The sequence below is a fragment of the Gymnogyps californianus genome, chromosome 4 (genome assembly GCF_018139145.2).
Source record: "Gymnogyps californianus isolate 813 chromosome 4, ASM1813914v2, whole genome shotgun sequence".
Taxonomy (NCBI): domain Eukaryota; kingdom Metazoa; phylum Chordata; class Aves; order Accipitriformes; family Cathartidae; genus Gymnogyps; species Gymnogyps californianus.
In genome coordinates, this window is record NC_059474.1 from 71493635 (window position 1) to 71521394 (window position 27760).

Consider the following 27760-nt stretch of genomic DNA (forward strand, 5'->3'; position numbering starts at 1 on the left):
CGCCCCGCCGTGCAGGGGAGGGCGGTGTCGGTGTCTTCTGCCGCGGCCGGAGCCCCGCGCTGTCAGGCAGCCCGAGGTGCCCGCTCCGCTCCGCTCCCCGGCTCCCGCCGCCGCCATGTATCTCTGCAGGGCCGCCTCGCAGGCGCTGGCCTCTCGCCTGAGCAGGGCTCCTTCTGCCGCGAGCCGCCTCAAGCAGCGTGGTACGCGGGGGCCGCCTCGGAGCTCGACCCGCGGCCGGGTAGAGGTCAACGGGACAGTGGGGGGGGACGGGACGGGGCGGAGCGGGAGGGGACGGGGAGGGTGACGCGCCGCTGCCTCTCGGTGGCGGGGGGGGACGCGCGAAGGTCGCGGGGCGGGGGCGCGCGGCGCGGCCGTTGGCGCGGTCGGTTACAGCGCTCGGCTGCGGCTCCCCGCGGTGTGAGGGGGCGGGCGGGAGCCGGGTACGGCTGCTCGGTCATCCCCGCTGCCGCCGCTGGGAACCGGCTGCCTTGACACCTCCGCCGCTTTCCGGCGGGGAGCCCCTGCCCCCGCGGAGCGGGATCGTGCCCCGCTGGGCAGCTCGCCCTTGAGGAGAAGCGGCGGCGGCGGTGGGGCCGTGCCCCCCGCCCCGTGGAAGCAGGCTCGGTGGCGGGCAGGTGTAACCCCCTTCCCGCAGCGAGGGGGCCGCCGTTGTCTTCACTTCCAACCCCCGACAAAAAAAAAAATAAAGGGGTAAAAAAAAAAACAGCCAGCCCTTAGGTGGACAGTCAAAACAGCGGTGTCCTCGGTGGTCTGTTAGCACCGGGAGGGAGCGTGAATCAGCCTCATGTGTTGCAGCCATGGCTTTTGGCGCATCAGGAATTGTGTAACCAGTAGCAAAAAAAAAAATCTTCCAGCCGTGTTGGATGATTGCAGGCTCACTGAGCACTCTCCTACCTATAATGTGCAGCCTTTGAGAAGAAGGTATTCGTGAGAAGCTACTGCAGAACGTGTATGTAAATGTGAGAAGATCCATTAGGATGCCTGACTATTGAAGAGGAGTCTGAAAAGTGTGTCATGAGACAGATGATGCTAAACATAATCTGGCACACGGTGACAGTATTTTGAGATGGAGACTATTTTTGCAGCTACCGATTGCAATGCTCAGAGCCATTTTATGTTTAACGAGCACCCTTTCAATGAGGCGTTTCTCATCAGTGCTACTTGTCTGGGATGAAGTCACAAAATTCAGCTGAAAGCTTTGTTGACGAACAGAATTACGTGTGTTTTTCGTGGGTCTTTTTTTGAGATTTGCAAAAGAATCCAAGGCTATAGCAAGCATCAAAACTACAGAAACGGTGAACAAAAATAAATGGCTAACACTGCTGTTATAGCGAATATGTACTCGATCGGGGATAAAATTGTGTAATCCTGCCTGGCTGCCCTGTTGGCCAATACTTGAGGTTGTGGGCATGTATCTAAATGTCAGCAGTCTACCTGAGAATGAAAGAATGTGAATTCAAAGGAAAAGGCTTTTTCTTAAAGTGCTCTGTTATTAAACTGAAGAGGATTTGTTATCTCTGCTGATCATGACTGCAGCAAGACTGAATAAGGACAGATGGATTCTTTTACATACCTTAGGCAGGAACTTTTTTACGTTCCTTAGGTAGTTCGTTAGTCTATATAGACTGCATCCAGTACTTGGAAGCTGATAGGCAGACAGCGTAATCTTTTCTTCACAGAAAGTCTTATACTCTTAGGAAGAGCTCAGCCATGTACCTCGTTCAGTTGGGCACCACGCCCTGCGTTACTCAGTTGTAGTAAACGTCGCTCGGCTGTACCTCTCTGTTTTGTTACAGCTTTTTAAGTCATCATTTCCCATACAAAGTTCAGATTCCGTCATTCTATTTTGTGATCATATTTTAGCAGCACTTTACATCAATTTTAATAATGGTTTTTATAGCACCTCTTCGCCAGATGTCATCTGGGAGTGTTCCTGGCTCTTCTGGAGAGAACATGATTTACTATCTCCTTGCTGGTGTTGCTGCTTTTGGTGGTTTATTTTATGTAAGTGTTTGGGAATGGAGCTGTTTGTGCTTTCTGAGTTGGCATGGTATCAGGTGTGTTCTGGGTTAAAGAATATGGTCAAGACGCAAACCGTCAATAGAATGTGGATGTCATAGCATATAATTAAATACAGTTTAACTTAAAAGTCAGTTCAAGAGAACTAGTGAAACTGAATGCCTATTGCTTGCCTGTTTTACTGTTACTTTGATATCTAGTGCTGTTGTCATTCTTAGTGGAAAACATATTTAAAACTATGTGAAATGAATGTGTTCAAAGGCGGACTAAGGCACCTGCCTCTAACCCCTTGCCTCTTCTTTTCAACCACAAACATTAAGAATATCTCAAAGTGGGCAAGACAGATGTGAAGTAAGCTGTCTGAAGCCGCAAGGGGAAGATTATGAACCTCGTTAATTGGAGCACAAAGAAAGATAAGAATATTAGTTCCTTAGAAAAAGCATGTTAAGGTTTTGTAAACATCTACTTTTGTCAAGCTTTTTGGTAATCATTCTCTTCCCTGCATCTAAATATATCAGACTCTGTGCTTCACGTCCCTAAAGGCTCCATTTCATAGCTTCCTTCCACCCCCTCCAAGATTTGAGATAGTGACTAGCACATCCCGGAGAGGTACATGTTTCCCTCTCCCACAAAATAATCCTCTTGAATGGTAAGTAGTTTCTACTTGTTCAAAATATCAAACTTGTGTGATTGCATATCTGGAGGAATAACAAATTCTCTTGCTGTCACCTTTTTACCATAGTTTTTTTAAAAAATAATCTGACTGTAATTGTCTTTTAAAATACTGTGTTCAATTCCTGAAACACTGCAGCACTTCAAAAGCTGCATGGTAGATTGTATTTGCTTTCTAACAATGGAGAAATATGAAATGTATAACTATGTTAGTATAGCAAAATAGTTTTTTTTTTTTTTTTACGTTGCTTAGCATAATTTGATATGCCTTTTAAGATGAGCAGTAGCGCTTGCTTAAAAACCCTTCTCTCCCTCTCTCTTCTTTTTGTTTGGTAACTTTGTAGGGATGTAGCAATAAGTTCAGGTATAATTTCCTTTCAGGCCTACAGAATAGTCAGTTCATCCCGCAGCAACTATATTGAACATATGAATATTCTTCATGAGAGAGCTGAGGGGCGGAAAAACAAACCTTGGTCAAGCAAGGGTGAGTTGAGCTCTTCTCTCTTGTTCCCTGGGTACACGAGGATCTGGAACAGATTTCTAGATTGTCTAATCAGGCCTTAACCCTGTCCAAGTCCTTGTCTGAGCTCTGTGAGTGGGAGTAAAGACAAAGGTGGTTGTGCAGTGTTCTGTTGCAAAGCTACTTCTGCACAGATTTTGGGAATGGACAATGTTTAGACAGTGAATCTGGCCTGTGATCAACCTGCAGGAGTCTCTTTGGATGGAAAGAGTTGATGTGCGAACCATTAGCTGTATATGGGGTATTTGCATTTCATTTACTGGAAGCTTAATGAAACTTGACTAAATGCGTAATGCTGTCAAAATCAGTTTTGTTCTTTTTGTTGGGGGGAAGGGGATAGTATCTTTTCCTCGGTCAACAGTTTGGCTCTAGGCCACGTGCCATCAGGGAACACAGTTCAATAGGAAAAAAACTATATTTTTAAAAAATACTGTAAATTATACCCATTTCTTGTCCCACAACTTCAATTTTGTCTTTTTTAATTTAGGATTAAATGAAAAGCAGACACCACCTAAATGTATGGCAAATCCTTACTTAGCTCTTCATGCTTAAATAATTAGACCATGTTAGTTCAAATACTTGTAATGGAATGTTGTCTCTGTCTACATCAATTAGTGTTAGGGTGGCATTAATATAAAAGATAGAACTTTGGCAAGCATGGCCTTGCTAGGAAAAGCAATTAGAAAAAATGACTTCTTAAGGATCTTTGTATTTTTATTTAGTTGTTTTTAAAAAAAAAAAATTAATGAAGCCATAGCACTTGAACCTCTTCCGTATTTTTTCTGATGCTAACATCTAGAGAATTGATTTAATATATTTACATGCACACAAAGAATAGATTTGAATAAAGTATGCTGAGTTTAAATTTTTTTGTCAATGTGAGAATATGCTTTGAATTGTCTGCCTCTAAAATTATTTCTTTTGAACTTGTTAGTCTTGAAGTTCCACAACACATCCTTTAGTTTTAGAACTTTAAAATTACAGATTTTAAGATTTAAAATGGCAAAACACCTTAATTTCCTTTCTCATAAGCAGCTGGAAGCAATACAGTTTTTACACTTGATTCTTTAAATGCTGAGAATTCGGCCACAATTTTAATGCAGTCCTTCCTTGCCCCTAAAATAAAAAATCTAACCAGGACCAAAGTAAACATTTTCTCCTAGTGACCTGGTCATCTGCTGTTCAGGGAAGAAATGAGGGTTATGCTCGTTACATTCTGACTAACATAGTCAGAAGAACACAGTAGATGTGAAAGCATTAAGCAAACCTTCCAGGGCACTCAAAATGATGTCAGTATATTCCCTCTTTTTTCTTAAGGTTCACTTCTGCAAGGTACTGAGTTTTAACCCTAGTCTACCAAAATGTTTGAGTGGGATACCCGCAGAGTCAGTGGTGCTGTTGACCCACTGAAGGCTATAACCTGTGTTGCCCGAGACTGGGGTAAGAGTACTCAGTGCTCTGTAACTTACTGAATTCTGACCTCAGGTAACTCTCCAGACATCCCATAATCTGATGCCTTGCGCTGCTTGGTAACTTACATAAATGTTACAACCAATGGCAGATGATTGCTGCCTCCCTTATTGTTGATAGTAAGAAGTCCAAAGCTAAGACCATATGGTGAACACAGTTGAAACTTGTTTCCTGTATTATTTTCAATATTGGACTTCTGGGTTGAGCATTTATTCAGAGTTTTTAATTGGACTTCTGAGTAGCTAGTTCCAATTCACAATACAAAACTACTGTTGAATCAGCTCTTTTTTAAATCCTTCTTCATTCCCAACTGTATCCTCCCAAAAGAGGTTTCTGTTCTTACTTTTCCTATGGAATCCTCTGTGTGCTTTCTCAAAAGAATTAATGTCTCTCTTCCTCCCCTTTTTTTCCTGTTCCCTGCATAGTCATATTTTCGTGTGTATCTTGTCACAGAGTGTTACCATAGTATTGCTTTTCCCAGAAGTGCCACTGCAGCTTCTTTCCCCACGCATTCTTCAGATTCAGTTAGTCCTTACACTTTTTCACAGTAAGCATTGCTGATAAGAGCGATTAAAAATTCTGTTCTCAAAGTAATCTAATATTTTTTAGGGTCACATAAAATCAAGCTTAAAATAAGCTATAAAACAGTGCTGGTAATAATATGAAGTGGTAGATAGAAAAGCAGCATGCCGAACAGCACATTCATGGCCTATTTGCTACATGTCCTATGGTAAGAGAAGAACTTCCTAGCTGGAAGAACTTAATACTAGGGAACAGCTGATCAGAGAGAGACTCTCCTGATACGAATGATTTTCATGGTTTCTCATCCCGAGGAAAATTCTCCCCTTGTGCCCAAACTCAAAATGTCTATTACAAAGAACTGCATGTAGCAAACAAGGCTGTCAAGAGAAACAATCAAATGCTATTCTAGGCTTGTTTGTTCATTAGAGGGTTGAAATGATATTTAATGGTATTTTAATTAATGATATCAGACATTTAAAAAAAGATCTAATAGCAAATTTTCTGTAGCTTTTCTTAACTGAAAGCTACTCTCAAATTTAGGGAGGGACTTAAAAAAGCCCCTGGCAGAAGCCTGACTCGAAGTAGCAGTAGGAAATCTGGGACATCATTTGAACTGTAAAATGATGTTTGCCTTGCAGAACGTTCTACTTGCTTATTTAGCAAATACTGAGTTTTGTCTTCCATTTGCATGTGTCTCCTTTAAACTTGTTCCTGATTTCCTTCTTTTTTAGCAATGACTTTTCTTTTTAACTTGATGCAAGCTGATTCAATCTTTCTAATCTGTACTCTGCTTTTACACTTTCCAGACTAAAATACAAGGGAAATCTCTTTCCAAACCAGAGGAAGTTAAATACAAACAAAGGACAGTCGCTCACCATTGCGTACCTTGCTGCCTACCTTGGGATGACTTTATACCTTCTATTGTAAAACTCCATACTTGTGAGACTTTAAAAGAACTGCCTATGTTTGCAAGGCCAAACCATATTGAGCTTATTACTGAATCTGCTTTGTAGAAGGCAGTTCTGAGACTGAGAAACTGGCTGTTCTGAATGAATGCACTCTATATTTGACTGTCCAATAAAGTGTACTGAATGCTGAGCTTGGCTGTTAGTCTGTTCTTTGTGTAATCATTTTAGGTTTTTTGAAATATAGCATTCTCTTAAAGGGACATGATCAGGTTGCATAATACAAAGCCTTGATTTTTACTGAGCGATGAGTAGACTTGTGTTTAAAGCTGAACACAAAAAGATAGGCTTGTACTAGCGTAAGAAAACCAAGAATTGAAATTGATCTTTTTAGTTTTTAAACAGATATAAAAGAATAAAATAAATTCTGACTATGTCTCTTTAAGGTCTTTCCTTTCCTTTCTATTCTCACTTAGTTTACACTATATTACAAACTTTATTTCCAGTTCTATTTTTTCACATGGTGAGTTGGTTCTAGCGGTAAACTTGCAATGAACACTTGGTATATAACTTTCTTTTGTTAACTAGATCTTAGTGCATGTTTGCATTGTGATTGTGCATCTTTGTTGCTTTGTGCTATTAGCTTTTAATGACTTGTCTCAGCTGAGTTTGAAGTAATGCATGATTGGGAAACACTGGGTTTTTCAGATTCTAAAGAGTCTGACCCACAGCAGTGTAGACACATCTTTAAAAGACAGCTGGGACTTGTAAAAAGAAAATGGTCAGTCGTAAGCAGTCATATCTCCAGTAAAGTGAATGCTGACCACTTAGAACCAGCAAATTATTTTCTTACTTATATGCAGCTAGTTTCAATAAGGGTCCCCTGTATTATTCTGCCCTGCAGACCTTACCTTTCTTACTTGAGTGCTATGGCTCTTGCAGGGGCCACAGTGCATTCAATATAGCTTAAAGAAAGCAGAGTGAATAGGGATAGCAGAGCACCTGTGGCAGCGTAGAGCTAAGAGATGGCACAAAACCCGTCTGAACACTAATCACTTGTTGGGCTTGGCATTATTGTAGCTATTGCCAGCCAAGTTAGCCACCTTGAAAATAGCCCTGCACAAACTGAAGGCACGCCTTGGCTTGCAGTGCTTCTAAGTTGTCAGCCTGATGGATAATAAACTCTGTAAGAGCTTCTAAGTATGGTAGCAAATGTCTTATTCCCAGTGTGGTAATTCCACTGCTGGGTGCGAACAGGGCTAGAATCCTGCTCCCTCTGACACCCATGAGTGCATTATCCCGGGCCCTTTCAGCAGAGTGGGTTTGGAGCAACACTTGGTGGGGTCCTTTTTTATCCTTCCCTGCACTCTCACCTCTTGCAGTCACTTGCTTTAAGCCACAGTTTCTTTTCGTACTACACTGAAGCAGTTATGAAACTCGGTAATTAAGAATATGGTTTCCTCATCTTGTAAACATCTTTTTTGGTGCCTCATTAGACAATATGGGGGGATTAATTATTGACTTTTTGACTTTGTTTGTAAATTCTGATCCCAAAGCTTAGCTTCCCATTTTAAATTTAAATGAGGATGGTGGTAAAAAGTAGTTGGTGAATTTGTGTTGCATGCATGCACTTTACTCTCTTTATTGTATTAAATAAATCCTTAAAAGGTGATGAAGAAGAAACGGCTGAAATCACTGAAGCAGAGACAGCCACGGAAGAGGCTGATGCAGTAGCTGCTGCTGGACCTGCAGCACAGGATGAGAGTTCTGGGGTATCCCCAGAAACTGGAGGGGAGAATGACTTACCGGCTCCAGATACGTCCCCTGCTGTGGAGGAAGCACAGCAGGAAGCTGCTGCTATTTTGGAAGTTGCTGCTAATTCAGACGCTGCTGCAGTGCAAGGTTAACTTATGAATGCTATTTTTGCGTGTGTGTGTTGTGGGTTCTAAACTCTGCCTCTTACTACAGAACGTTAAGAACAAATGTCAGTATTCCTAATGGTGTTTGTCCTGCAGTGAAAACTAATTTGGGTGTTACCTTGACATATCATGAGCGTAAGGTAATTAAGTTTATTAAATTAGTGTCTCTAAAAGCATGCTGCCTGTGGCACCAGAGTTACTGTCTAAAACTGGTAGAATGAAAAGTTTATTTACTACCCTATTTTATTTCTCTTCTTTAAGATCTTATGTTAAGGTCCACATGTAATATGATCAGTGAAACAGTTGTTTCAGTGACCTGGTTCTTAAGGGTTTGTTAAGGAATCTAAACACTTTGTATCACTGGCCATTCCTAAGATATTCACACTGAATAATTATAGCTGTCAACGTAACTTCAACAGAATCTTGCATAGCAACCAAAATGTTGTCATGATCTCAATTTTAAGGATATACTAGGCTAAAAATTTCAAAATTCAATGAAACATCAAATTGGTATTAAACACTTAAATCAATTAGTGGTTACATATGCAGTATTTTGAACTGTCAGGGCGTTTGAAATATTTTGGTTTACTGTGCTTTTAAAAAAATCACAATAATATAAGTGCAAGCCTATCCATAAGTTGCACAAAATACAGGTTTATAATTTAACTTGATTTTTTTAGAACTTTTTTTTTTTTTACTACTAACCTGTAAGGATCGAGCAATGGCTTATCCTCTTACCTCTTGATTTGTTCAGCTAAAGTTGGAAGGGACACACATAAAGCAATTGCAATTTCTCAGTCCATAGGAAAGCAGCAAACATTTGCATCTGGTGTCTTCAGTTAAAAACCAAACCAAACAACAACAACAACAACAAACTTGCCAGCCTATCATGAAAGAGAAACTTCACTTTAATTCTTGCTTTGGAAGGGAAGACTTCAGTGTGGCTGTAGCAAGTATGAAAACCACTGAAGCACTTTTCAGCTTGACTTAAACATGGAATCGTTACTGCACACCTATGTTTGACTTACTTTGAGAAAACAAACATCTACTTGAGAGGATATATCTAAAACACAGGTCAAACTGAGATTAAAAGTATTTTGACTGCTAGTCCATGGGAGGTTATCATAGTACCTTGAAAGGTATTGCAGATTCCAGAATTGTTTTTGCCTTTTTCCTTGGTGACTCCAGCGAGGAATGGATGCATCTTAATTGCCTTTTTAACAAATTAATTTGAGAAGTGGTGCAGCACTTCAAATGGCTGACTTTTGTGAAAGGTCTAGGTGTGAATGGGATTTTAATTCATGTGTGAATAGCTCCTTTGCTTGTCTGCAAAACAATCCATTACAAATAACATTTTAAAACAATACTTGGTCTAATCTGCTAAAACTAATAGAGCTACTAAAAAGTACAAGTATATTTGTAGTGACTGTTTACATATAAAAAATATTTGTAAGGTAGTAGTTAAAATACCTAGAGCCTTAAAAAATTCCATTTCTATGGAATATTTAGACCATTTCATTTAGAAAGGAAGTAGTCTGGTATACGTTAAAGTTAGTGAATTAGAGCTGTTAAGAGATATAAGATGTTTTAAAATGTCTTGCAGTGTTTACCTCTGTTGCTCTACAGAGCAATTGCAAAATTTCACTTTAAGGAGTGGGCACCTGCTTGTATCTAGAAGTGGTTGAATATTTCTTTCACAATGCTTATCTAGGAATATTTGTTAATTGTTGGATAGGGTAGGATCTTCCATATTGAAGAGGAATATATTGAAGAGGAAGCAGCTATTGAAGAAGAAGCAGCTAGGATCTTCCCTGAGAGATGTTGTGCATAAGTGGATTAAGTCTGAGGATCTAATTCTAGACACGGTGACTTCATGTAGTTAGTGGTCCCTATTTTATAAGAGGAAATATGTTTTGTAACTGTTAGTTACTGCTGGTGTTGACTGGAAATGGATGTGCTGCTTAGAAATTACTGATTTCTTAGATCTGTTTTCTCTGGCAACAGACTTATTGAAGAAAACAACACTAGAGCAACACTTCTGTTACATCAATATTTATAAGGGATTCTGAGGGTCGTTTCAGGTGTTCTCTGTCAAATCTTGCTGCAGTGGTTATTTGCTGTGTGGTGAAGCTGTCGGAGATGAATCTGTGGGATATAAAAGTGTTGAGAAACTTCTGCATGTTGTTTCAGCCATCTTCCTTCCAGCCTCTAATCAGGATATCACGTATTAGCTAAAGCATTTCATATCAAGCAGCAGAAGTTGCACTTCCCTTCAGTAATTGCTAGTTTCTAAAGCAAGGGAGGGTTCTCCCTGGTGTAGCGTTGCCTGATCTCTTTGACATTTCTGGGATGTTAAAGCTTGCTCCCGAGAAGAGTTCTCTCACGCCACCGGTCACCACTGAGGCCTGTTGTAAATAACTGTTGGTAACAGGTGTGCCTAAGTCAAGGGTGAACCCTATGGATCTCATATGCCGTTCACGTGAGGTTCCCCCGCTGGGGCTAAGTCGCTGTGACTGCTGCGTAACCCGAGTCCCGCCCTGGGAGGCTGCAGGGGCTCCTGCCGCCAGGTCACCTTAGCGTTCGCCTGCTCCTCTCCTCCAGGCCCCATCTGCGGGAGAACAGCACGACCCCTGAAACGGCTCTGCCCTCAGATCTCCGAGGAATTGACGGGGGCCTCTGGCTCTTGACCGTGTGAAGGGTTTAACAAGCAGCACGCGGTCTTACACACACAGGCTTAAACCAGTATCCCTTTCCTTTAAGCTACGTAAAAGCTAGTTTCCATTGGCATAATACTTAAAATACAAGAAGGTGATATTTTGATTCAAAATCTCTATGTACCGCTTTGTTCAGTGTTTACCTGCAGTCAACAGCTATTTGTGTTTTTAAAAAAATAATTTTATAATGAAAATCCTTCTGGAAATACCTTTCAGTTTTGTATTTAACCACTTTTATCATTTGTGTTCCCTTTATTTAGAGGGAAAAAAGTGTATCTCCATTTTTACTGAGGTAGAGAAGTATTTTTCTTTCAGAACTGCCCAGGGAAATGCAGGCTTACTTTGAAAAATAATACTTTATTTAAATATAACTTTTATTAGTTTTGTTGGTAGCTTGATGTTACTTCTGCAGGTGAAGGTGCAAGTATTTTTATCGTTACCAGTAAACCTCTGCTTTTTCAAATGCAATTGTTTCTTTTAATCTATAAGGCTTTCTGTAATACGTTTGGAAGTGCAAGGTGCCAATGGACGTTTGTCCCCAGCTCCAGTATACATACATACGTATGTATACAGATAACATGAATGTGTGATTATACATGGATATGCAAAAAAACCCCAAAACCAAATGAAACAAAAAAACCCTAAACCACAACCTTGGAGGTAGGTACTTAATACTTAATCAGGGTAATTTCAATTTTAGAAAGTTAGTTACAATTGTTCCTGGCTGGAATTTTTTCCTTGCCTCAATTTAAGCAATTTACAACCCACTACTTGTATTTGGAATTCTGTGAAATACAGGTGCCAAAAAAAGTACCGTGCTACGTTACTCTGTTCCCAAGGTTGTAGCTTTCTCTAAATTCTAGTTTTCTGTACCTTTTTATTGCTTGAGCTGTTGTGCTGTTACTCTTGGTTACTGCCTGATGCTGGTAAGTTTCCTGCTGTTCTTCTAGTGTATGCTGTGTCTGGGGACCATAAATTAAGATCAATTTTTCTTCAGATAGAACAAATGCTATAAAATGCACAGATTGGCAAGCTGCTATTTGGATTAGGCAGTGTGGTTGCATCTGTGACTTGTAGTTTTTGGATTGCCGCTATAAACTTTTCTCCAACTCTAGTATTGAGGCTTGAGGTTTTGGCATTATCAACTGGAATAGCAAAAGCAATTAGCCCCAAACCGTGCTTTCTTGGACTCCTGGCTTCTGTAGCGTAGGTTCTTTTCTAATTTTGTAAGTATTGAAGGACGTGGTCTCTTCCCTGTTATTGCAAACACCGTCTGAGTGAATAACTAGGTTTGGGGAGGATTAGTGTGTGAATGTGCCAGTGTTTTCCATGTTAAGCTTCGAATGGCATTACAATGCCAGTTGTCTGCAGCCAACAGGAACAAATATAGGCTGCACTGGGCAGGAGTTACTGCTTTCTGGACAGGACTTTTGCTGACCTGATGGCACCGTGATGCCAAGCAGACAAAAATACCCGACATGATCAGCGTACATTGTTTTTGCTTGGTAAGTTACCAAACTCTGGGTGCGTATTCAAATGCTCTGACACTGGGAGTATTTTGAAGATTGCTGAAAAGTCCTCAAAGTAACTTGCAATTGCTCATACTTGTTCAGAGGCTTTCAGAATGACGTTGCTCAGTAGAACAAACACATCCTTCTAGGCATTTGTCTGAGAGACGAAGGAAGGAGGAAAAGCTGTGCAACCTGCAGCTTTTTACAACCTTAGGTGCTGGGGTAAGACGCAGCGTGGATAGGGCTGGACAGACCTTATCCCTTATGATTCTATCACTTGTTCACAGTTGGACTTCATGAAAATAACGACACTTCCCCCCCCCCCCCCCCCCCCTTTTCAACCTCACTGGTATAGATCAGAAGCATCTCATATCAGGCCTATTATCTGCCATATAGAGGCCGGTGTACGGCAATCAGAGAGATGAAAGATAAATGCAGCAGCCCAAGGGACAGATAAAGTGATAAATGTGAAGCAGAAATACCCAACAGAAGTTCCACAGATATGGATACTTTTCCAGTAGGATAATATTCACATAATTCAACTTTCTAGAGCCTAATTTAGCTTAGTCTACCACAATCAATGAAGAGAAAAAAATCCTCTAAAAGGAGATTCAGAATAGAAAACCTTTATTACAGTTGGTAATTAAGCACAGATTTCATCAGATGATATGATTATTTTCCCTGATTCTCTGTCTTCTGTTACACCAATCTACACCTAGAGACCCATTTCATGCCATGACATTATACGTATGAAAATGGCAGATAATAGGCCTGTTATGAGATGCTTCTGATCTGTACCAGCGAGGTTGAGAGTCTTTTCTCTCTTCCTCCTGTTGTCGCTTCATAAAACTGGGCTTGTAGATGAGCTGTCATAGCATAACTGGAAAATCTCTGTAGGAAGAATGTGAACAATGTTTAGAAAAGACTTCTGTAAAAGTTATGAGCATCTGAAGACACAAGTTGGTAAATGGAGAGACTGTTTGGTTTTGATCAGCTTAGCGGAAAAGAGAATTTTACATCATGCACTGGGCTAGGGAGGAAGATTCCAGTAAAATGGAAAAAAAAACCCTAGAACTTCCCAGCTAAGAGTGCAAACAAATAAGTGGGGCAGAACTACAAAAAATAACTGTCTTCCTATTTGTCTATTGTAGAACAAGGGGACAAGTAGCTTCTCAAAAAAAGAGTAAAGCTGGTAAAAGGACATAAAGTGAATAATGCCTAAATGATTGTCACTATTAAGGAGAAAATGGACTTACTGCTTTTTACTAACAAAATATTTATAGCTCCTTGTCAAGACTTAAAAAGAATCCTAAAATAACTTTATTTCTTTAAATTGGAAAGCAAGAACTCGCTTTGGTCAACAAAAACTGTTAGCATTTACTTTACCTTAAGCAGTATTACCTGTGTTGTTTGAAAATTTTCTGTAAGTACAGCACGCAGGGGAATACTGTTCGTGTCCTGCTTTAGAGAAAATGGCAACAGGGACGCCTTTCTGTTCTCCTGTGGTGGCAGTTCAAACCAGAATGGTAATGATGGGGATTTTTATATTGATTTTTGGGCAGCATTTCTCATTGCAGAGAGAAACATCCTTTTCAAAAAAACCACATGCTGAACTTTGGTTGCTCCTTTGAAAACAATGTAAGTGGGTAAAAATTGGTGCATTACTTTGTATGAAAAGTGTTAAAGAAAATGGCTAATTTTAATTAAACTTATTTAGACCTTCTGAAGGATTTCATACATCAAATTATTAGGGCATTTTCATCTGTGCTGTTTATGTTAACTTGCACTAGTTTTCCTCGTGATCCATTCCAATCAGTGGCTAGATGTTTAAAACAACCAACGACAAAGTGATTTGCTTCTCATTGCTACAAATCCTTGTTACAGAATATAAAACGATACACTTGAAATTATATGAGGTATTATAAACTATTCTGGATTAATGTGGTATGCACTGTTACGCTTTTATTCTGACCATTACAGGCATCTCTGAATCTTTTTTTAATTATCCATTGTAGAATAAGCTCTCTTGAAGTGAGTCTTCAGGTCATTAGTATGAACTAATGAGGCTTTTCTTAGGAACTAGTGACCTACATTAGGCACAACCAACCTGTGAAATGTTTGGTTGAATGAAGTTGTTTCTTTTCTTGCTGTATGGAGTGAAGAAGATTTTTTCTTAAAAAAAAGGTTTAGGTTCTCAGCTGGACGTCATGGATTTTTATCTGGATTACTTATGGATGGCTTGTAAAAAGAAAAAGCTGTCATATTTTTGTAGTGGCAGGATTATTAGAAATCCCAGCCTTCCTTTGTTCACCAGTTTCTCAAAGACCTTGGGCTCTGAGCCTCTGGTTCAGGTTTAACTTATGGAATAGCTGAAATGCCAAAGGGAGAAAACTCAGGCCCGTGGGCTCTAGCGAGGTATTGCTAGGTAGGGAAGGCTGAGGCTGCCTTCATGCCACGGCCAAACAACAGGGTGGTCGGGCCAGGGCAGTTCCGCAAACAATTTCTTGAGAGCAATGTGGGCTTTGGCAGTTGCCAGCCACTAGTTCCTGTCCTGTGCATTCAAGGAACTGATCAGACCAAAAAATAATCAGTGCTTTTCTAAATAATTGTTAGTTCCCTGATTCGGTTTAGCACGTAGAGCTGAGAGGTTTATTTTTTCCTGTCTGAAGCTCAAGAGCTGAATTCACAGTGTCAGAGAGAGGCGTTGGTCTGTGGTTAACCATCCAGTAGCTTTTTTTCCTTTTTAAGGCCAATGTTTAAGTGTTAAGTGTTTTTCCGAAGAGATGGATAACTTACTCTAGGTGGTTATAATCTTAAATGCTCACTGAATAAAATGCCAGTGAGTGGAGAGAGAGCATTTCAGGTAGTCCCGAGTGATGTTCCTGGTGCTTGGGATGTTCCCGGTGGGTATCTGCAAGCCCTCTGTGCTGAGCTCCCTGTGTCCTCCTGGCCAACGAAACCTAAAGCACCTGCGTGCTTTACAGGGACATATGCACAGTTTTGCCTATTTTGTCCCAAACTGACTTGGTGATTGTTATTTCCCCCTCTTCCTATTGCTGATGTGGCTGATGGTGATTTGTAGCCCCTGCAAGCAGAGGGAGGAGGTGCTGAACCCAAGTCAGCCGTACCTGGGGTGGCAGGTGGCTTCTGATGGAAGGAAGGAAGGGGACCTTAGCTGTCACCACCACCTCAGGATTTAGAACAAAAGCCATTGTTGAACGAACTTCTTTTCCGTTTTCCTTAAAGCTGATGATGGAACCAAAATACGTTAACTTGGTCTTAAAGGGAATCGCAGTTTCTTACTGCTACTGCTGTGTTCTCCCCTGAATTAGATCTGAGGGAGCACAAGAGGTGGGAGTACCTGGCTCTATTTTGCAGTCTCTCTCAAATACGTTCTTGAATTACTTTTCAAACATGGCAGAATTTGAGTTTTTAAAAGTGAATTCTACTCCGCTGTCAGTTTTCCATTAGCAGGTTTTTAAACTATGAAAAGGAATGGGGAATTTTTTGCTCTGCCTGTCCTAACATTTCAGGGGACATCCTGAGACCATCAGTGGACCTTACTGAGGAGAAGCTTTATGTAAACAAGAGCATCACATTCTAGTATGAGTGGTTCTCTAAAAGACTGTAAATGAGATATTGTTTCTGTTTTCACAATTAAATTTGACTTTTTTTTTTCCTTTGGAATTAGTGTGTGACACTGGTTATGTTATAGGCAGCTTGAAATATCAAAGCCTTGTTTTGTACTCCAGCTTTAGTTCGTGCGCTCCAGGCAGATTCCATTTGTATTATGCTGGCTAACTTGTATTATTTTAGCTTTATAAAGCCAAATTCTTCTGCAAAGAATATTTTTTTAAAGTAATTGAACCTGACGTTCTGCATTACAATACCAGCCTCATCTTGACGGCTTAAAAAAAAAAAAATCATGAAATGAAGGATACTACTTTAAGTTAAATACTTCACTCAGAAAAGTGTGTTTTTAAATATCTTTAAAAATTTTAGGAAACCAGTGCCTGTTCGGATTTTTTTGTTGTTGTTCTTAACAGGAAATATCACTTCTAAAATGAATCAAAGGATTAGGATTAGAATCAAAATATGATCGTTTTAAATATATTAGTAGGGAAATGCAAAACTGGGGCGAAAAATACAGGCTGTACTCCTGAGAAGGCTGTGGTTATCTTGTATGATCTCGTTATGAAACGTCCATCCTGGGAGGGGAAAAATCCTCACCTCTCCCCGAGCAAGGAAAAAATTGAATATAGCTTTCATTTTAAAATCTGGAACAGCTATCTTCTCCATATGTATTGTAAATAAGGAAAACATACTTACAAAGCCACTTAAAAATACAAGGCAAAATCTTAAAGTCCAGTAAGATTTAAAAATATAATATACGAGTTAGTTTAATTATGCCTACAGGCTATTTGTATCAGTCATCTATAAATTGGTATCAATAGATATTAAAAATAATTTAAAAAAGTTTAAACACAAAAGCCCTCTGAACAAGGAGAGCATTTGCAGGGGTGCTGAGTTGACTGGCCAAAGGTGGTAAAACTTTTGCCGTAGGAGTGAAATTCTGAATTCCAAGAGTGCCCCCACGCTTTTGTAAAAATTTGGACTTTTCCTTCTTTTAATGCTGCTCTGTGAGAGACAGCTTCCTCTATTTTTACATATTAAGAGAAAGATGTCTTTCTTTCACAAGGTAAAGTTCTTCACCTTCATGAGGAAAGAGGAAAGCAGTTCTTTCCTTTTTAGAATAATTTCTTTCCATGTGTAAAATAAGTTTGGTTTGTTTGTTTTCTTAACAATTAGTTGCGAACTAGCTGCTACTTCAGTGGAAGGGTGAAGACCTAACCCTCACATTAACATGGTTGATTTTTTTTGAAGGGCTGCTCTAAGCTTTAAAGCAGTAGTTTAAGTTAGCACTAAAGAAACCTCAGTGTTGTAACAAAGGGAAGGTACCTTGCTCCCAGAGTAGTCCAAGCTTGCTTAGACGGTGGAGCAGAACTTCTCACTCTCGACTTGTCTGCTTACTCCTCTTGGCAATGCTGACGTGACTGTAGACGTGTAGAATAAGTAAAGAAGTCAACTATTTGTTGTTTCTTCTTCTCCTTGATCTCATAGATCCTATTGCTTTCTTCAGGAATTGTGGTCAATGCAAGCTGACATATGAAATAATACATACGTATTGGACAATTGGTAGTTTGTTTGTTAGCTTTCACACATGGTATGTGGTATGAAACACTGCTTGGAAAATCCAGCTTTATGAACACTGAACGCTAAAGCCTGGCAATATATGCCCTGTAGAAATGCTACCAGAAACAGTATCTTCTACAAAAATTCTTGCAAGAACCAAGTTCTTGGCAGATTTCAGATTCCCCTTATCATCAGTGCCATCTCAATTGTCTCCATACCTCCCTTTCACCTGCCTTCTTCAAGATGATCCTATAGCATATTGTTTGTCAGGCGGTAGGACTTGACTGCCAGTGTGAGCTGGTTTAATTTTGGACTAGAGCTTTGCGTCCCAGACAAAAATCCAGGCTGACGCTGCATTAAAAACTCCCCCAGGAAAGTTGGAAAGCTTGTTTTAAATGCTTGAAAGCTTTGGGGGAAGAGGCTATGCAAGCAGTAGGATCTGGGTTCTGAAAGTCAATCCACGTGTGTGGGGTTTTGTGTTGGTTTTTTTTATTATTAGCAGGAGAAAGTCAATGTGTGTGTGTGTGGTGGTTATTTTTTATTATTAGCTGGAGCAAAGATGAGTCAGTCACACAGGGCATGCAAGTCCCTGCTTATCGTGCTTCTCTGTTCTGCTGGGGGAATGCTGAGCTCACTAATATTCAGACAATTCAATTGACCATCATGAGGCTGCAGAAGCGCCCTGGATTTGGACTGTTTTCTGTTCAACTGTGAATGCACAGAAATGCAGAGTCCTGCGCTCTCAGTGCTGCAACTGCAACACTTGTAAGAGTAAAAATTGTGTCTTGTATAACTACTTTATACAGGAAGCAGCTTTTTTTTTTTCTTTTTCACTGAAATGATACGGTAGTAGAATATAGAAATTATATTTCTATGTAGAACTAGATGTTGGATACCGTGCTGATAAGCTATTGGAGCTTCCTAATGCTGCTGCCTTATTTAAAAAAAAAAAGTTTTAAACCAAAAACCTAATTTCCTTTTGTCTGTAAAATCAATTTCCTTGTCTGTATTTACTCAACTCAAAACAGATGTGTTTTCATAACATAAATGGTTTGGTATTGTGTTTGGTGCATATGTAATGTGCTGCTGGTGTTGCCCGGTCGTTCTGTTCCTACATGTGCAATTTGGAAGGATGCATATCTTCTCAAAATGGTTATCTCGTAAAGCAGAGGAGCTAAAGACCACTTGAGAGTACATATAGCTATCCTGGGCAGAAGCAGGCAGTGTTTTTGTTAGGGTTCCTTGTTACATGTAAGCAATGGATATTCCAAAGATGTTGAGTTATGTACTGATGGTTGCGTAGTGGAAATATATTGAGGGTTTAACTAGCCTGAGGACGTTTGTCCTCAAAATCCTCAGTATGTTAAAAGCCCTTTGAATGCTTTCAGAACAGCTGTTGATGCAATATGCAAAGCCTAACCACTGGCCTACAGTTAGTAAACGTGATTAGTTTGATTTCTCTGAGGCTTGAAGTTCTTTTATATGAACTTTTGTTGAAATAAGAAGAAAGTTAAGCTCCTAATTCAGATCTGTAAGTGCAATAGGATATACCAATGCCTAGCAAAATTGAAGTAAACTGTAGCCGGTGATACTGGGACGTAGCTACCTATCGCAGGGGAAAACTTAAAATTGACAAATGCCTGGTGAAGAAGCATAAGAAAAGTAACTATCAATTTTTCAGGAAAAATAACTAATATTATACACAAAGGCTGAGATTTTGCTACCTGTATAATACCTTGCATGAAACTGTGACATGTATAGCTTCTGTAGAGTAATATGTCTTACTAAGATGAGGAGGACATGACACACCAAACACTCAATGAAACAGTAAAATTATGAAACCATTTAACTCCAGTGCTACTGCTGAATGATGTGGGTTTCCCCGCCCCCCCTACAGAATTAAGAAAAAAACCAAACAACCCCACTTCTGTGAATATAAGAAGAAACTAAAAAAATCAAGAACATTCCCATTTTTGGCAGATTTTGAATTGTATGGATCAGGGTGAATCATCATTTGACTGAGACCAATTTGACTGGAACGCTGCAAGTGGGTGTTTTGTTAAAGATGTTAAGGAGCTGAAGTAGTATCGTGTACTATCGATAATAAAGCAGCTGGGCATTCAGCGGAAAACATAATACGAACAGCACTTAAATACCATGTGTCTTCATGGCAGAGAAGCAGTTGCACAATGCAGATTATTTTGTTCCGTTAAAGCCTGTAGAAATTGTAAGAAAGCTGGCATAAATAGACAAAATGGGTCATAGTCATCGCTGCACAAGGAAACATGGGGACTTCAGAATTTCAGACTGATTGTCATTCAGAAAACAGCACAGAACAAGTTAAAATGCTGTAACTCCTCTACAACTCTATTCTGAAAAAATAAAGAAGCTTAAATTTTTTAGTATTTGAACTAACAAAAGTTAGAAGTGATTTCAATTACATCTATTAATTGCTGTAGAGTTTCGCGACAGGCTTATTAACAACTTTGCAATAATTGAACAGACAGAAAAGTAAAGTCCTTCTTCCAAGGATTATGGAAAATGAGTCATTGTATCAGGCACAGATTAAAATCTCTTTTATGAAATAGGGTGTTACTGCAGGATTTTACATGGAACAACTGCGAGAGATTAAACTGGACTGAAAAAATATGAAATGCATGCAGATTTAAAAAAAAAAAAAGGCGGTGGGCGGGGGGGGCGAGGGAATAGCACTGAGATTAAATTTAACATCCGGGGAAACAAAAAGGAGAAGATCCTAAACTTTGTAATGCTTTGTGCTACCAGCTGATCAGTAGGAGAGGATGCGAGGGACTCGGGCGGTATGCCTGATGTTCCCCGCAGAGAAGGGGCCATGTGCCAGTCCTGATTCTGAAAGGGGGGGGCTCGTTCTCAGCTTGCCAGGCCATCATTCATCTGGTGTTGCCCTGGGATCACAGCAATTCCCTAGGACAGAGAAAAACGTGTTGACCTTGTGAGCGGGATACAGAGTGTTTGTTCCAAGACCGAGCCGTGTACAAACCACCAAAAAATACACTGAGATTTGTTTTGGTATGTCAGATTAATGCTCAAAATAGCCTTCATGGTTATGGACTGGTTCTTATTTGCGTGGTGCTCAAAGCACCAAAAGACACTTCGATAGCTTGCTGTAGTTGCGATAGGCCAAAGAAATGATGCCAAAATGATCTTCGTGGGCCAGTCTGAATCTTTGCTGGAGATAATGCTTTAAGGCACGGGTGATGACCCGGGGCAAGCTGCCATGTCTGGTGCTGCCGTCAGCAAGTGCGCTTGGACCGCCAGCTGCTGCCAGCTTTCTCTTCTGGAAGAGTGCTTCAGCTGTGGCACCAGGAAGGTGGCTCCTACGAAACTCTAGCCCCGTGTGCTTAAGGAACAGATGCGAAAGCCACTTGAATAGAAGTACCAGCTGGAGTTTTCTGCAGTAACCAAGGACAATTACTCGTATGTACAGACAGGTTTTCAAAAACACAATGCCTGTCGCAATAAGGCCCTTTATATTTTAGGGAGTGACAGCTACTCTGCAGAGACCTGGATGGGCACGTTGGGAGGAATCCATATTTTGTTGCAGTAGATGGCCTTTCTAATAGCCATAAAGAATACTTCAGACCAGAGACAAAACGTTCGGTACAAGTGGTATAAGTGTTAACGTTTCTTTTCAAGGCAGGTATTCCTGTAGGTGACAAATAAACATGATTCCCATTCAAAGGAAATGAGGTTTTATTAAAAAGCAGGGAAGTCCATGTTGCTCCCTCTACTTGCTTACTGATCTACTCTTCTTAGTGCAAAAGAAATTAAAACCCTGAAACATCACGACAAATAAACAAATATTAGCAAGATGAAATACTATAAGCCAGAGAGCAAGTTTTTGGTAATATAAACTGAATGTTTGATGTTACAAACTCAAAACCAGCAGCTTGTTACCATAGCAAATATACTGCATTACATCAAGTGATGCTAGCTATAAAATATCTAATGTTCTGAATTTCAAATGTACTATTTTTATTGCATAGCTGTTCCCTATAAAGACAAAGGTAGTGATTCCTGAAATTTTTTTTTCTGTTGCGTCTTCAAAATTCCGTCAGTATTCTGCAGAATAAAGTGAAATAGTTGATGTTCAGAATATGCTGTACTGAAATAGCTGCAAGCTGATATTTAGAAAAAGGCATGGGATGCTAGCTCTACAAAACTCCTATTTACTGCATTTATTGAACTTCTAATGAAGCCGTTTAGTTAGTTGTATTTAATATGCATGTAGCTTAGTACAGGACACAATTTGTAACAACAAAGTCCCTGCAAACCTTATCCTGCCAAGCAGTTAAGGCGTGTGATGACGGAGACCTCCAGCAGGAAGGTTAGAAGAACATGGTAACAGAGAATTTACTCAAGTAAAATTTAACGTGTAACTGCTGGATGATGTGTTCAGTCTCCCAGCAGAGTGTATCTATATATAGGCATATTACCTATTACAGACTTTTTATACAGACAGATTGCTTTATCTTTAAGGAGTATTGAAAAATGACTAGTTGGCAATTATGCTACACTGGAATCACAGCCTGAACCTTCAGCCTGATGTTAGGATATTTCTATGTTAAAACAACCCATGACATCTTTGCAAGGTTATGTGGAGTGTATGTGTAATGTCCTGTGGTGTTGATCAGACTAGGATTATTTCCATGGAAACTTTACCGTTAGTATCTTGCACATCATTAATAGTTTGACAGAAATCAGAAAATAAAATGAAGGTATCTGTAAGAGAATATACATATTAGAGAATACTTACCTTTGTCGAAAGACATGAAAATAGCTCATGTTTATATTGTTCTGCCCCCAGGGTTGGGAAGAGTCAGACTTTCCCTGGAATTCCCCTTGCAAACTTTTATTTGCGTGATAAAATTTAATCATCTGATAGATCCTGTTGTCTTCAGTTACTTCAAACATGTATGTTAGGCAGGTACTTCATGCTTTGTGAGAATTGACTGCTCGCCCTCATTTATGCTGGTGAATGGAAAGACAAGACAATTATCTCTCTAATTTGATTCATAGAAACTATGAGTGAAGTCTTGGATGTTGCAGCTGCTTCTGCCCATGAGGAAAACTTAGACAGTGTCAAGGAAGGAGTAGCCTCAGCAGCTCAAGAGATTTCTGACCCATCGTCAAGGAGCGAGGACGTTGATGCTGAGGAGTCGGGGCAGACTGCAGAAGGTGCAAGAGTACAGCTGGGTCTGAAACGTTTTGTCTCTGAAAAGCACTAATGGCTGTTTGCACTGAACTAGCTGCAAGAGCACGCAGAACTCAAGTGATGCAATATGGCTGCTAGCGATGACGGTGTTTGGCATCACAGCGTTAGCAGAAAATTTAATTTTGAAATTATACGCCATGCAGTAGAAATAGGTATTGCCAAGTTGGATCACGGGGGTGTTTTGAGCTCAGTGCCCTGCTAAGCGGCTAGATGTAAAGTTCATTAAGAACAAGAAATTCTCCCTTGTGCTGCATGTGATGTAACATACTTCTTAAACATCTGACTTAATTTGAAAGACAGAATTTTCTTAAATTACATTGCTGTAAAGAAAAATATTAAGCATGTGATATTTATAAACCTTACAGTGTTTCGGTGAAGCTATAAGCAATCTTATATTGCTATTGAAGTTGAATGATATAATTGAATGCAAAGAAAAATGTGTGTTAAAATCATCACTGCGGAGATTTTCAAAGGAGTTTAGAAGTTTGGCCTCTAAACTCTTTTACAATTAGAATTAAAAAGCTAAAAGGAAAAATGTCTGTATACCTAATATGACTTTGTAAATTGTATCCCTTTAGTCCAAAGCATCCTTTGGACTAAAGGAAACGACTTACTCGACTATTTGTCATTGAATAAGTTGTTTCCAATGTTTCTTATTGGTGTTTTGTCTCCATTTTCAGTTTCTGTGGAGGAGAAGACACCTGAAGAAGTTGCTAAGGAACCCTAAAGGTACACAGTACAATTGCAGCATGTGGTTTCCCGCTCTTCACCTTTCTTTTTTTCTCAGTTAGTGGCAATTGCAGCATGTGGCAAGTCTGCACATGCACTCTGATGGTGAATTTGTATTTCTGCTCCCAACTGCAAAAAAGAACTTAACTGAAGTATTTCTTATTGTTTGGGAACCATTGCTGGCATCTTTTAGAGGCTAGGGAGCAAAACTTTTCTATATCAATTGTCACGCTGGGTATTTATTTATGGCTTTATCTTAGTCCCATGCAAACTGGATAAAGACCCAAGAGTTGTAGCTTTCTTCTAGGCAAAAAGTGTTCTTTGGACATTGGTTTAAATTATATAGATACTGGACTTCTGGATTATTGCCCTATACAAGTGAACTCTTCTCTTCTTGTCCTCAGTGTAAACATGGTGAAGTTGTAACCTTCTGGACTGTTTTTTTTAAAGACATTTTTTCATGATTAGTCTCTCTGCACTTTTAGTTTGTGCTAATGAAAAATATTGAATATAATATTCTTACTATTTTGCTAGTATCTTGCTCAGCTGGCATTATTACTTTATAGAATAAAATACTTTGTCCACAATATCTTACTATTTTGCTCTTCCCTTCCCAAAGGGACTGTCAGATGGTGACTCCCCTTTCCAAAATGGACTGTAAGATGGTGATAGAAACCCGAGGGAATAAAAAGGTTGGCTGAAATATGAACATGAATCTTGGTAGAAAAGACATTAACTAGAATAGAAACAACTGAAAGTTGAGCAAATAAACCTCCCAGGTCAGGAATTCTCAAAATTATTTTTGCTGCTAGTTAACAATTCATACACTAATTCTTGGAGCACCAGTGCAAGAGAAGGAAATGGAGCAAAGAAAGTTATTTTTCATTGCACCCTCAAAATGTATGTTCTAAATACACTTATACAACCTTATCGTTATGTTCTGAGTCCTTTGCAAATGCATGTTTGCTTATTCCATCATCCGCTGCAATATAAAATAAGGTAATGCCTCTTATCTTTTTGTGATAAAAGGTAAATATTGTTCTTAAACTGCATGGTCTTTTTCCATGTTGTTCTAGCGTTCAAAACCAAGAAAAAAAAATTAAAGCAAAGCCAACCCCACAATTATAAAGTAATTTACAAAATGCTAGTGTAAGATATGTTCCTCTACCAAATAGAATTTTTGTGTTTTACTAGGAGTAATGGTGTGAAGGGGAACAGATATTTAATGAATGCGAGTGAGATGTGCAGAAAAGTTGCAAAAGTGTGCCTCTCAAAGCTGTTATTTTTGCTCAGAGTGAAAGCTAAGGGCACCTGAGGATATCACATCAGAAAAATAAGTTACCAAGAAATTCTCTCCACTCTGCGACGCATAAATGCAGTGATATAGAGAAAGCAATAGAGTTAGGAATCTCTATTTTTCCCTGTAAACATTTTGCAACCCTAAAAATTGTTCCATTGTTATTCCAGATTTTGATTTAGACAACAAATACCCAATATATCCAATTCAATTAATGAAGGCAGAGATGGTAACTGAAAGGGGTAGGAGTGGGAGGGAAGGCAAGCTGTAGGAAGCACCTTTGATGGAACAAATTGAAAATAGGTGAAAAACAGATGAATCTGCTACCAGAATGTGTGTCCACTGAATTCTGCTTAAACTGCTCAGGGTCTTTTTGACAAAAAAAGTCTTTTTGTTAATATAGCATCACGAGGTTACAAAAAGTGTCTCTTACTACATTCCATTTCAATCTTGTTGGGGAAAAAAAAAAAGAAATGTTTATAAAACATTTTACTACTTAGTGCTGGAAGATTGCTGCTGGATTGAAAGCCAGGCTGACTTTTTCCAATTTACAAGTCAAGAGCCACAATGCATTCCCAGTTAGGAAGAACTAAATTTTTTTTTTTTTTTAGTGTATGTTTTGGTTGTAAGCACTTTAGGGTATGGACCTTAACTTTCAGTTTGCATTAAAACGAATCATATTTTGGGGGGAATTAAAAGCAAAAAAAATAATCAAAAGAATGTTGATGTGAGAATCAAACTAGTATCCAGTTCGCTTTAAAAAAAAAACTAATTATTTGGTGAAGGGATAGAAGTAGTAGTAATGGATGAAATCCTCAGATGAAGCCTTGAATTGATGCTGAGAGCATGCCTGAGTAAGCATATGCTATTGTTCCCCTTTCTTTTCAGAGTACAGCAGTTCTACTCTGTGTGGCTGCTGGTCCCAAATTCACACTGCTATGAAGCTACTTATATCAGTAATCTCAGCAAACACAATTGGTTTACCTTGTGCTTAAAGTTAAGCAAGTAACTATTTGTAGAAGCAACGTGTAGTGGAATGTGTTCAGCATGCAGGGGAATTCATTTATACCTGAGAAACACGGCTGAAGATGAGGGATTCCTTGAAACTGGGCTTTGTTGGTGGTAGCAGACCAAGTTTTCACAAGCCATCAGATAAGTGTGATTTATGAGCAGTAGTGCTTATATGCTGTAATTCACTTAACTGATAACCTGCAGTCAAATTTCCAGTGTGCTTTGAATGTTTGCAAAGAAAAAGACCTGATGAATCAAGTGTGTTGCTAAATGTGATTTATTGTTGCTTCCTCTAAACCAGATTCTTTTTTCTCTTTCACAGTAAGCAGTGCTGAAGCCTTTGAAAAGTTTGACGGAAATATTTGTGGCAATCAACCAGCTGATTCCTGTGTGAAACCTCATACTCTTCCTTGGAGACATAAAAGAAATTGTGCAGTTTGTCATACCACACACTGCTCATTAGGACCAGTATTCATTGCTGCAACAGACAACCTAATACGATTTAAGTTGGTTAGAGAGACGCTTCTGTGATTAACATCTCTGCTTTAGAAAGTAGCATCCAGTAATAACTGTCAAAGCACCACTCAGCATGTAATAAATAGACGTGTTAAGAGAAGCAGTAGACTTAACTGAAACCATGTCAGCTGAACTCGTTTTCAGTCTTTGTTGTCTCGTTATGTACATTGATTTCTTACTTTTGGTCCAAACTGTGGTGCATAATTGTGCCATTGTAACATTCCACGCTAAAATGTAAGTAAAAAGTTTTAACTAAGTTAAAATCTTATAAAAATTACGTGTTAGTATTTTTAAATTGGGTCACGGGGAAAATAAAAACCTTGTTTGCTCCCAAGTTTGGATTTGCAATTGTAAGCATAGGACGTTTGGATGTACAAGATCTAATTTTCCTCCTGCATAAACATTTTAGATGCTACCCTTCCTTGCACAATAATATCCAGGAGTAAACACTTTTAAGGCTCCTGCTTTGAGAACAAAACCTGTTTGCAAGTAGTAGCAATAGGTACTTCATAGCATGAAAATCAAAATAACACTGGTAGAAGTTATCATCATTGATCAAAGTGGCGGCTCCTACCTTGGGGGTGCTGGGCCCCGTTCCTACCAAACCTTATTCGGCTTGCTGTAGTCTTTCTGTGTTGTTCTCTTAGCAGCGGCACGCAGCGGTGGTGTAACAACACAGAGGTTTGAGAGAACACTCTTGTACAAATCACGAGCAATTTGGGCTACGGTAAAGCTCTTCTCTGAGCACTTGCAGATGGCCAGCAAAATCCCCGTGGAAGGCTATGCCACAGGTGTTCAAACGGACAAGGATTCTTAGGGACTAATAAAGAACAGAATAGCTAAATAGTCTTGTCTTGTTAGTATTATCTTAATAATGAAAAAATCTATAATGAATAATGGGTTTGTATGACACTGTTCTCCTCACCCTCCATTATGCTGTGGGCATGTGCATGAGCGTGCATCTGCTACAAAATTTTTACTGAGACCCCCACGTGCTGAAAAGCATTACAGCCATCACAGAATGGCGATAATTCTAAACCAGGGCCAAATAAGGTATGTTATACACAATTTATATAGAAAGTGTGAATTATAGGGTGTATCTGACTGCTTTCTCTTCAAGCAGAACTTTGGAAAACTGTTGAAAGGGAAATTACAACATTATGACATTCCTACCCATGGCACAAAGCAACACAAGCTCCTTCCCCCATCGTAAAGCAAATTATAATAGTGTTCCAACACAAATACAGCCCCTGTACCTGCTTAGGAATAACGAATAATGCAGAGGCAAAATCAGGCTCCTGAGCTTCAAGAAGCCATACCACAGCCTTCTGCTTAAAAGATAAAGCCACTGTGATTAAAAGCGATTTTTGTAGACAAAGCTACTGGAATAAAAGTCTTAGACTGATATTTTGTTGGATGAGAGTCTATCTTTATTTATCTGGTAGATTAAACATCCTGTGATGGATGCATACTCTTAAATGTTCTAT

At 39.5% G+C, this 27760-nt stretch overlaps 1 protein-coding gene across 2 annotated transcripts; it reads left to right on the forward strand.

Annotated features, from left to right (window-relative positions):
• The first annotated feature begins 54 nt into the window (after positions 1–54).
• On the forward strand, positions 55–27652 carry MGARP (mitochondria localized glutamic acid rich protein). 2 transcript variants are annotated; one of them, XM_050896618.1, is made up of 8 exons: positions 55–200; positions 1922–2025; positions 3094–3196; positions 5651–5653; positions 7798–8031; positions 22525–22683; positions 23401–23449; positions 26080–27652. In XM_050896618.1, exons 1-7 carry the CDS (start codon positions 116–118, stop codon positions 23445–23447), a joined length of 735 nt encoding a protein of 244 aa, XP_050752575.1. In that variant the 5' UTR covers positions 55–115; the 3' UTR covers positions 23448–23449; positions 26080–27652. The 2 variants fall into 2 exon arrangements, with proteins under 2 accessions (XP_050752575.1, XP_050752573.1); XM_050896616.1 differs by lacking the exon at positions 5651–5653.
• Positions 27653–27760: the final 108 nt, after the last annotated feature.